Below are 11,857 nucleotides of genomic sequence, written 5' to 3'. Positions count from 1 at the left end.
TTTTTTTTTTGAGATGGAGTTTCGTTCTTGTTGGCCAGGCTGGAGCGTAGTGGTGCGATCGCGGCTCACTGCAACTTCCACCTCCCGGATTCAAGGGATTCTCCTGCCTCAGCCTCCCGAGTAGCTGGGATAACAGGCATGTGCCACCATGCCTGGCTAATTTTGTATTTTTAGTAGAGACGGGGTTTCTCTATGTTGGTCAGGCTGGTCTCGAACTACTGACCTCAGGTGATCTGCCCGCCTCGGCCTCCCAAAGTGCTGGGATTACAGGTATGAACCACCATGCCCAGCCACACCCACCTAATTTTGTATTTTTAGTAGAGACGGGATTTCTCCCTGTTGGTTAGGCTGGTCTCGAACTCCCAACCTCAGGTGATCCACCCGCATCGGCCTCCCAAAGTGCTGGGATCACAGGTGTGAGCCACTGTGCCTGACCGCAAAATGAACTTTTAATTTTGAATATTTGCATTCACATCTGGGTTTATGAGATGGGCTTATTTATTGCCCTCAATGATCTAGGCAGGAAGACTATGGAAGAACAAGGGGTAATCCAATTGAGACATTTTCTAAAAACTATTTGCCAAAGAACTCCACTCACAATATTTTTCAAAGGCAGGAGGCAATTCAGAACTTACAAGTTGGGATAAATTTGGAAAAAAACAATTTGAGATCTACTTAGATCATGATTTTAAAAAAATGAGTCTAATTTTGTTTCTGAGCAGCAATACAAACATGCAGTGACAAAGGGCTATAAATTTAGATTTTTCATAATCTAAGGCATGGAACACCCTTAAGAAAGTTTTCAATCAATTGCTTCATGAGTATAAAATTACAACCAGATAACATTTGTAAAATAAAGCTTAAATCACTTTTCAGTTTGAGCCTAGACAGAATGTGATACATGCATGCTAATTTTACTAGCATCCGAAAATACCAACAGGCTGACTAAAAAGGTCCTGATTAAATTAAGGCTACACTTTATTAATATTTCTCCAGGGTAAATGATAATATTTTTCCAGGGTAATGGTAACATTTTTCCAGGGTAAACTGCTTTAGAAGGGGAACTTGATTAGAAAGTTCCCACGGTAGAGCAACTGTTTGGGTGCCTTCAGCTCATACTGGATCATGCTGGACTGAGGTCCATTGGCAGTGAGGAAATTCTGCAACATCTCCGAAGCCCAAATCTCCTTTGAAACCATCCTTAGAAGGGATGGAACATACAAGTCACTATCATGGTTCTTATTCCCACGCCCTGCTAATTTTCAGTCTCCTGCCTCTGTAGGTTACACACTGTAAAAGCAATCTTAGTATATCCATGTCTTCAAAAAACCAGGGTCACTTCTTCTAACTTCTTTTTATCAGTTCTTAGGTAGAAGTAGAACTTGAAAACCATTGCTAGAATCATATCAGCTTGAAAGTGCACTGACTGCCTTTGTGGATCCCCCAGTCGCTTAACAAAGACTTAATACTTTGTTCATTAGTGTCTTCAGTCCCGGCTGCTCTGCTCAGAGATGTTGGCTCTATATGAATTCCTGAGAACTATATCACATTGATCAGTACTACCCAATCCCCTTCCCCATTCCATGAACAAGACCTTTAATCTAGAAATGTAGAAATAGATGAAATACTGCTTCATATTGCTTTGTATTATACTGATTCAGATAATACTGTCAATCAAATAATGCTTATCTAAACATAGCTCTATAGGATAAAAAATCAATGTAAAAAGAACATGTTTTACTTGAAGAATAGTATGCTAGTCTCTAGCTCCAACACCAACAAAAGAAAATATTCCTATTAGATTGTTAAGTGGTCTTTATGCAATTGCCAGTGGTTTTAGAGAGAATATTTAAATAGGGTACATCTACCACTCAAAACAAAAAGAAGTTTTAATCAGCTACTTCATGAGTATGAGAGTTGCTTCTTCACACTCATGAATCAGAATGATTGAAAACTCACTGAGGTCATGCAAACCCAAGAAGTGTTTCTCTGGTGTTATTCTGGAGGCCTGAATGAACTGTGATGTGACATCGTAGCTCAAAGGTAAAAAAAAGTCAGTGGGATAGAATTATCTTTTCCTTGATAGGCCACAGTCCCACATCCCCAGTTTAGAGGGGAGTGCCAATTCCTTTCGGCTGTTCTCCTTAATGTCTCAGGATGTCATGTGTTTCTACTCCCCCAAATCTGTGTTTAATAATAATGAAAAGATGTAATATCAGAGTACACTTGGGATCGAGGGTGTCTGACTTCCCCAGGCTAGGCCTTAACCGCTCCACTTCCTGCTCATTTTGTGCTGGTGAGGGTACAAAGGGAGTGCTAATAAGTAGCTTATTTGCTGGCCTGCTGTCGTAGACATCACTGATAACTGGTATAAATATGGTATAAAAATTGATGTTTCTCAAAAGAAATGATTTTGGTTTAAATGTATGTCTTTGAAAATCATGGCACACCCTCCATATAAACAACTTTGAGAGTTTGCTGGTGACATCTGAGCAAAAAGGATTTAGGGTATGGCTATGGGTGAGGTACATGTGTATATATGAGGTATATGTATATAAAGAAATGAGTGAGAAAATAATGTTTAGGGAAAAAGAGAAGTTAGTGTCATCTGGAGGCATTTAGAACCTGCAGTATTTGGAATTACAACAAAGGAAACTTGGCATAAAAGAATAACCATAATACAAATATCTATAAATATAGCTAAACTTAAGACGTATACCATATACAATAAAGTATAGGGTTAGCGTGTTTTTTTTTTTTAAATTATACCAACCTTTGTGTCTTTTCCAAAGACCTTGGAATGAAAACAAATCCAGTTTTCTGATACAAAGAGCTTTCCTTGGTATAGTATTTCTTTCTGTAGAGCACAGGTAAAGCCTGGGGGAATACACACAGGTACAACATCATTTAGAATTTCCATTTAAAATAAAAACCGTGTATATATTTTGGTGACTCAAGATGGGCAGAGAATACATTCATAATCAAAAGTTTTATTGCCTCTTCTTCTGTCATCTTTATGGAAAGCAAGCTGTGGCGACCAATTTGTTTTTAAATTCAAAGTCTTACCAACTTCAGTATAAATATCAGAATGAAAAGGCAAATCTACCATTGTACCTGAGAGACCAAGAATGGGGTTTTACAAGTCTCCTCTATCATGTGCTGATATTAGTACACCTGTTCCCCTTTTCCCCAGTATTTTCACTAATGACTGTTTTCGAAATAGACGGCCTCACTAGGGGAAGAGCATATAACCCACACCTTCTGTCTGAAGGTCATGGCAGGAACCCAGCATATTGCCTCAACTTTTGCACATCAAGAGAGGCTAGGATGGAACTTTGGGCCCCTTGATGAACCACTGCAGAGCCCAGCAGGCATGCTTAACTAGCATGCTGGGCAAGATATTTAGGTGACCATCACACCCTTCATAGTGGCATCAGCACATGTCTGTCCATGTCTAAGGATGTGAGTTTTCTTTTAGTCTTCTCCTAGTGGCCTCTCTTGCCCCAGGCTTGTTATCCCAAATCTTAAAGCAATGTAAGCATGTGTATTTCAGCAATAAGTAAAGAAGGGAAGGGTATCATGGAACCATCCTGGGTGACTCCATACCCCATGGAGAGCTGGTTCTTTTTCTCCTCTGTGATCTTTTCACGCTGCCTGGTGAAAGCTGATTGAAGCTGGTGTTATTGTTATGTTATGACTTTCAGAAACCTGATCCCCTTGGTGACTCAGTCCATAGACTATGCCCTCTTTCTTCCCCAAAACTAATGATCAACTTTTCAAATATGTAGCTTAGAAAGTCAAACAGGTCAGAACTTACTTTGCTTCAGTGGTTCCTCCGTTGGGACACTAAGAAACAACTTGTGAAAGTGCATATTGGCCTTGTACTACAATGAGAACAAAATGCAAGCATCACCACTCTCACTTTCTTGTGAAACATCACAAATTCAATTTCAACAACAAATTTTCCCTCCCTTAACAGTATCTTTAGGAATTCCTTCTCACTGATCTTACAGTCTCTGACACAAGCCTTCAGTAAAACACGGTGAAAGTCAGGGCACACAAGTTTCATTTTCTAACAAGTTTAATGCTTTGCTGGTTGGATATAATGATGCAGCTGCTGGTCAGCCTACTGCTGAGGTAACAGGGCTGGACAAGGATGTCCCTAATCAGAAAGGGGATGAAATTCTAAGGAATCTCATTAGAGAGGGTACTGGATCCCAGGTACTAAACGTACCAGTAAGTACTCTCAGAAGCGTACAGTGGTTCAAAGCTTTGTAGTCAGGTAAACCTGAGTTGAAGTCTTGGCTGTAGTGGCTCTAGCTCTTGGTGTGTGACCACGGCTTAGTCCCTTAATCTCCCTGGGCCTTGGTTTCCTTTTCTGTACCACAGGGCAAAAACAGTACCTGCCTCAAGGTATGCCATAAGGCTTAAATGGGATAATACACAAAAAGGACCTGTAGTCTAAGGCAACATATGGCCACTCTTCCTACTGTATTATTGTGAAGGCATTTCCTTAGCCAGTGACAGGAGCAGGATGCAGCAGGCTACTGTCAAGACAAGTAGGATTTCATACAAAGACTTCACTCTCCGGGGCAGCAGAAAGCCCAAGACTATGAAAGCTGCAAATCACTTCATTTTCAAGGGATCTGTTTTCACAACTGTGACAATAACAATGGATAGCCAGCAATTTACAGATTGTAAAACACTTTCATCTGCATCATACAGCTATTAAGAAGTAGAACTGTCAGCTGGATGTGGTGGCATGTGCCTGTAGTCCTAGCTACTTGGGAGGCTGAGGCAGGAGGATCTCTTGAGCCCAGGAGTTCAAGCCTGCAGTGAGCTATGGGGTATAACTGGATCCTCTCTCCACAGCATCAGTCTGCCTCATACGATACTTCTGAAGAAAAACTCTTATAAGGAGAATGGGTAGGAGGCCCTGGATGGCTTATTATCCAAACCAAGAGTGGTCTCAATGGCAAAACTGGCCTTTTTTTTTTTTTTTTTTTTTACCATAAAGAACTACAGACCAGGTCATCAGGACGATAGATGGTCCCTGCAAGTCAGCTATTTTATAGATAAACACCTTGTAGAAAGATACCTTGATTAAAGCTGGGTGTTCTATGGCTTCACTGAGCTTTTGTTTTCAATGGCTACAGTGAGCAATGGTTGCATGCTTGATTTAAAATATGCTAGGCCATAAACTCTTCAAAAATGTCAATGTAAAAATTGGCAAAAGAGGTAGTGGGGCTGATTTCAATTAAAAAGGACATAGCAGGCTGAGTGCGGTGGCTCATGCTCCTAATCCCAGCACTTCAGGATGCAGAGGTGGGTGGATCGCCTGAGGCCAGGAACCCTGCCTAACACGGCAACACCCTGTCTGTACTAAAAATACAAAAATTAGCTGGGTGTGGTGGTGCACATCTATAATCTCAGCTACTCAGATGGTTGAGTCATGAGTATCACTTGAATCCGGGAGGTGGAGGTTGCAGTGAGCCGAGATCATGGCACTGCACTCCAGCCTGGGCAACAGAGCAAGACTCTGTCTCGAAAAAGAAAAAAAGAAAAGATATAGCAAATACATGCAGTATGTGACTCTTGATTGGATCCTGGAGAGGAAAAAAACACCTTTATAAAGGGTATTTATTACCGGGACTACCATGGAAATTCAAAAGTGGATTTTATATTAATAAATTTCTTGGGTGTGCCGATGGTTTTTGGTTTAGCTCTTATGAGGCACATATTCAAGTATTTAGAGGGGTGAAGAATTTAAAAAAACCCAAACTCCTGGCCCCAGTACATGTATCACACTCTCTGATGACATAGAACTGGGTTTTGTTTCCTATCTGGGTGTATTTTAGAGCAGAACCAAAATTAGTTCTGGAGAATAATCCTGACCCTGTTCAAAGGTCTTACTCCTCTGTGTGCAGTTGGCTGGCCTACTACTATTCAGGCAGATGCCTTATCAGACTCTTCAATTTCAGTACAAGGATGTTACAACTCCCCTTGTTTTGTTAACTATTGGATAAGCACGTGACTCTGTGTTGGTCCCTGATCTCTGGGTATTTGTCAGAGTTCGAGGCCACAGCATGGAACTCACCACCATGCAATGTGCTGAAAAGTGAGTTGTGGAATATAACATTGATAAAAAATGGACTGGAGGAACTGCTGCCTGTTTGTTCTTCTAAATTGTCTAAACTCTATGCCTATATTAGTCTTGACCAGCAGGAAGGTGCATACTTGAGTTCCTTCTTGTCACTGGCTTCAATAGTCTTGTCACCCCCTAAGACAATACAAATTCCATTCTCAAATTACCTGGCTGGAAGATGAAGACTTTTTTCTTTCAGTCTTAGGGTCATTTTTGCTTTCTGTTTTACAGTCGTTCTTATCACTTGCTAAAGAGGCACCATCAAAACTGGATTTTGACCTAAAGAAAGAAAGTCCAGGGTGTCTATAAGATAATTTTTTTTTTTTTGAGACAGTTTTGCTCTGTTGCCCAGGCTGAAGTGTAGCAGCATGATCACGGCTCACTGCAACCTCCCCATCTAGGACTCAAGCGATCCTCCCACCTCAGCCTCCCGAGTAGCTGGGACTACAGGTGCGTGCCACCATGCCCAGCTCATTTTTTTGTAGAGATGGGGTTTCACCATGTTGCCCAGGCTGGTCTTGAACTCCTGGAGTTAAGTGATCTACCCGCCTCAGCCTCCCAAAGTGCTGGGATTATAGACATGAGTCACCACACCTGGCCCATGAGATACATTTTTCATTAATTTATTGTAATAAATCTTGATTATTATACTATCGTCTAAGAAAACCTGATATTTGTTTTTCTTTTCTGAATATCAAAAATCATTCGTGATACTCTGAGAGCATTTATACAGCACATGCTTTAGGACACTGGAAGGATTTCAGCAGGCTGTAATCAAAAACTGTAGAAATAGTAACTTATAGAGGGTGAAATAACGATCAAGTTGTGAAAATAATTATGTCATTTGAAGAGTATTTTAATCAGTATGTAAAAAGGAGTACTTGAGGCAAACTACTAAATAGTATTGCGGCTATAGTTCAGTCAAAGAATATTTTTGTTTCAGAATTCCACTAATATTTAACAAGTATTAATTGAGTGGGGCATTGTGTTAAATATCTTGGGGCCCATAACACAGTCTTTGTCCTTAAGGCGTCTGTGTACGCATGCATCACTTTTTAAAAAAGGCAGTACATGATTTAGCACCAAAAAAAACCAAAAAAAAAAAAAAATTACAGCAGTTAGGAGAAGGTATGGAGCCAGTAAGTCTAACAGGAGGTGAGAGAAGAGGAAAACAGGCCGGGCACAGTGGCTCACGCCTGTAATCACAGCACTTTGGGAGGCCAAGGTGAGCAGACCATCTGAGGTCAGGCGTTTGAGACCAGCCTGGCCAACATAGTGAAATCCCATCTCTACTAAAAATACAAAAATTATCCGGGCATGGTGGTGCGCGCCTGTAGTCCCAGCTACTCGGGAGGCTGAGGTGGGAGAATCGCTTGAACTCGGGAGGCAGAGGTTGCAGTGAGCTGATATTGTGCCACTGCGCTTTAGCCTGGGGGAGAGAGCAAGATTCTGTCTCAAAAAAATAAAAAAGTTAAATTTAAAAAAGTAAATAAAGAGAAGAGGAAAACAAGAGAATAATGTGGGCTTGAAATGCTGGGCCTAAGAGGATAAGCAAGAATCGGGTATGAGGAAAAGACACAACACATCCCGGAGTGGAAATACAATACAAGTGAAATCAGAATAAAACAAAAATGAAACCAAAAAACATGTTTGAAGCCAAATCTTCCTTTTTCCTGTTAAGGACAGAGGTCAGAGCTCCAGAGTTTCTTTCTAAGGCGATTCTAGTCCTGGTTTTCCATTTTAGTAGATGTGTGCATTTGTACGTGTCTTCAACCCTACGGCTAAAAGCAGTCGCTTCAAAGTAGCATGCATGGATGATTTTTGGAGTTATATATATGAATAAGTTTTACGATCGTGAAGTTGCTTTAATGTTTCTGGGAGGAAATGGCACATAAAATCCATGATTTCACGATATTATTCCTTAAAATGAGGTTCAGTTAAAAAAAAAATTGGTTCAAAGTGGATTTAAGAACAATCTGAAGTAATTCAGGTGGTACATGGGTGTCACAGATAAACAGAAAGGACTGAACTCAGAGAATTATGCTCTGGTTTTCCCAGCTGTGAAAAGATGGACTATGTGATGTCCTAGGCCTCTTCTAGCCACTACACTGTATGATTCCACAGTGCTCAAATCACAGGTCAAATACCCCTCAGCCGTTCAAGGTAAATGAATTTAATTTCAGACACAGACCATTTAAGCTATTCACAGATGTAAATTCCCCGGGAATTCTAGGGATTACTGTTTTTTGGAAGCTATGAAAAAACATTTGTTCTCTATTTGAAAATAAAACTATCTGTACAGATGTCAACTTACCTTTTATTTATACTATTCACAGATTTGAATTCATCATCTCTACTGATTCAAATTAATAAATGTTAATGGAATGGGCAAGGAAATGATCAGACTGTTTGAAGATCCATGGACTGCAAGCAAATATGACAAGTAGGGTGGCTCTACCCTTGATAATTTCAAAAAGCAGAAGCAATAAGGGGGTTCATCTGCATGACACTGACCCCTGTGGACAGGGTATGTATGTATATAATATTGATTTCTTTGGGTCTTTTCAACTGTTATTCTCACTTCCTACAGGTGACAGGAAGCCCAGTGCAAAATGAAAATGTGGGGTCCCTTATATAAAAATTATTAATTAGTTAATCTTTTGAGACAAAGTCTCACACTGTTGCTGAGGCTGGAGTGGCACAGTCTCGGCTTACTGCAGCCTCCATTTCCTGGGTTCAAGCAATTCTCCTGCCTCAGCATGCACCACCACACCTGGCTAATTTTTGTATTTTTAGTAGAGATGGGGTTTCACCATGTTAGCCAGGCTGGTCTTGAACTCTTGACCTCAAGTTATCCACCTGCCTCAGCCTCTCAAAGTGCTGGGATTACAGGTGTGAGCCACCACGCCCGGCCCCCTTACATAAAAATTATTAAGCATTTCTGGATAGCAAGTGGGGGAGCATTAAACCAAGTGTGGGCCCTTTCCAGCTGCACAGACCACATGCCTATGAAGTTTAGCAAGCATGCCCTGTGAGAGTGTATTATTATTACTGAAGCCTGGGGAAGTTGGAGTCAAACCAACAGTGTTTTTAAGGGGTCTGCTGTAGTCAGCCAACAGTGGTGAAAGACATGAGAAATAACGTGCCTTGTGCCTTTGTGAAGAGAAGCATTAGGTGAGGCTTTGAGGGGAAACAACTAGAGGAAAAAAAATGGTTAAACTGAGATGCTGGCCAGGTGCAGTGGCTCACGCCTGTAATCCCAGGACTTTGGGAGGCCGAGACCAGTGGATCACCTGAGGTCAGGAGTTCAAGACCAGCCTGGTCAACATGGTGAAACCCTGTCTCTACTAAAAGCACAAAAATTAGGTGGGCATGGTGGTGCACGCCTGTAGTCCCAGCTACTAGGGTGGCTGAGAAAGGAGAATCGCTTGAACCTGGGAGGTGGAGGTTGCTGTGAGCTAATGTGCCACTGCACTCCAGCCTGGGTGACAGAGCGAGACTCCGACTGAAAAAAAAAAAAAAAAAGTGAGATGCCACAAAACAGCATGCAGGAAAGATGGAGAGATAATTGGGAATTAGAGTCAGAAGAGGAAAACTTGGGGAAGAGTTAAGACTTACTCTTGGTCCTGAATGAAGCATAGATTTGGAGAGAAGACATGGGCTGGTAAGCCAGGAAGGAAGCAAAAAGTGGAGTTAATAATCTTTCAGCAGAGACCAAAAGAAGTAGAAGGTAGCAGTTCTAAAATGGTGAAGGACAACAATGATTTCTCTACTCAGTTTAGATAAAATGCACTTACCCCATCACACACTCTTGGTTTAACCGCTATCTTTTAAGTGCCCCAAAGCAACTTTAGTCTCTACCAAACGGTAGTTGGTGCCTCTGAGAATGATGAAGCTACAGCTACACATCTCAAAACCACCTCTCCCCTCCAGCCCCACAACCAAACTGCCCCTCCCTCTCTTAGTCTGTCACAGGAAACTGGTGGCCTGATGGGTCTCTGGGATGGGGATTCTTTTCCTTGGCTTTTTCATGGCCCCCAGGAAAATGAGACACCAGGTGGGCACACCCGAGGCTGGGCAGACATTCCAACCTGGCCAGCCTTCCCAGGTGCTTTCTAAACATACGCCTGAGAGTGGGCCACCCTGGCCTCATCACTTAGCAAAATCAGCGCTTTCAGAAAGGTGCAGATGCTCTGCTGAAGGTTGGGGCAGGAGGGAGAAAAAGATGCTGCCTGGGTATCGAGGAAAAATGTTCATTCTTTCTCAGGAGTATTATTTGTCTATAGTATTAATACATCCTCACTCTTAACAAAAAACCCCAGCTCCTCCCATAATGCCCTCTCCCCAAAAGACAAAAGAGAACAAGGAGAGTCAACAGAGGACTCACCACAGGCTAATGATTTTCTTCTGGTCTGGGGAGTCGGCCTCCACAGGTGGGGTAGGGGATTGGGCTGTTGGCGACCTGCAGGCTTTCTTTTTCTCCTCCACACCATTCTCAGCCTCTGAGCTGAAGAAGAAAGGAAAACGCTTCACCTTAGACATTCAGAGAGAGGTAGCTGGAAGGAAAACGATGAAGTAACCTGGTTTTCTAGAGAGTGGAATGACTTTCATTCCCCACTGATAGGCTAGTTAACTTTGACAGCAAGGCCCTTTCCCAATCTCCATTCTAACCCCTTGCCTGGTGCCCCAATGGCAGTAGCTGCAGGTCATACCTGTTTCACTTGTAAATGCCAGACTGTGTGGACTTGCTGGCTCCCAGGGCTGTGCTGCCCAGCTCTGCTCCTCTGCATAGGCTGTGCTGCCCAGCTCTGCTGCTCTGCATAGGCTGTGCTAGGGAAGTCAGATCACCTGGAGGCTGGGAGGGCCCTGCACACGTGCACACGCACACGCGCACACGCTCATGTGTGGCCTCCTGCAGGTGTGAGTCTTCCCTCTGGGAACCCCCACCCCTTTTGTTTGCACTTCTCTTATGTCACTTACATGTTGTTTAACCAAGCAGTTCCCTAAGCAATTTACAGTCTCTGATCTTTACAACCACCCAGACCAGGTAGGAATTACTCCCCTCATTTTATAGATGAGGAATCTGAGGCTCTTGCTATCTTGCCTAAGTTCAGAGAGCTAGCATCTATCTTACTTGAGATTCAAACTCAGTATATCTGTCTGCAAAGCCTTTGTGTTCTCTCTCTCCATCCATCCCCACAACCACCTACTCATCCATTTATCCCCATAATTAACTCTTCAGTGTGAGAGTTCCAGGGTGGGGTGGGAATCTTACTTATCTTTGTCCTAACCCTGGGGTCTAGGATAGTGTTGACCTACAGTCATGATCAATAGGCTTTGGAAAACCTAGGTCTGACCTAGATAAAAGAGAAGGTGGAAGGGAGTAGAGGGGAAGGTGAGTCAAGAGGGTTTGCATAGAACCAACCAACAGAGGACAACCAGCATGGGGGATGCAGAAGTGGGCTCCCTCAGTAGGCCAGTGAAGATTCTTGGGAAGCAGGGGAAACCATTTCCAATGGGAAAGTGGGAAAGGAAGGGATGTTGAAGGAAAAATACATAACGTTTTTTATGGATCAGAACTTCTTTGGTGTTTCACCTCAGTAAAACACAAATGATACTTCTGAGGATGTGAGGACTCCATGGAGACTGAGCATAAAGAAAGACATGTTAAGATGGCATTGCTATGAGAGATTAGCTAATCTTCATTTTTAT

The 11,857-nt window shown here is 42.3% G+C and overlaps 1 protein-coding gene across 7 annotated transcripts in view; it reads right to left on the bottom strand.

Annotated features, from left to right (window-relative positions):
* GRAMD3 (GRAM domain containing 3) overlaps positions 1–11,857 on the bottom strand; it is a 131,029-nt gene that overhangs the window by 18,351 nt on the left and 100,821 nt on the right. For 4 of the 7 annotated variants that reach the window (XM_011942080.1, XM_011942081.1, XM_011942084.1 and 1 more), the window contains exons 2-5: positions 10,533–10,652; positions 6,313–6,424; positions 3,818–3,884; positions 2,774–2,877 (exon numbers count right to left, since the gene is read on the bottom strand). In XM_011942080.1, the coding sequence (XP_011797470.1) occupies positions 2,774–2,877; positions 3,818–3,884; positions 6,313–6,424; positions 10,533–10,652 (403 nt within the window). Of the gene's footprint in view, positions 1–2,773; positions 2,878–3,817; positions 3,885–6,312; positions 6,425–9,763; positions 9,807–10,532; positions 10,702–10,857; positions 10,924–11,857 lie in introns of those variants that run through there. The other 3 variants (XM_011942082.1, XM_011942085.1, XM_011942087.1) reach the window with 3 other exon arrangements.

This window comes from Colobus angolensis, unplaced genomic scaffold (genome assembly GCF_000951035.1).
Source record: "Colobus angolensis palliatus isolate OR3802 unplaced genomic scaffold, Cang.pa_1.0 Scaffold206, whole genome shotgun sequence".
Classification (NCBI taxonomy): domain Eukaryota; kingdom Metazoa; phylum Chordata; class Mammalia; order Primates; family Cercopithecidae; genus Colobus; species Colobus angolensis.
Note: the sequence above shows the minus strand (reverse complement) of the source record. Positions and strands in the feature narration are given on the sequence as shown.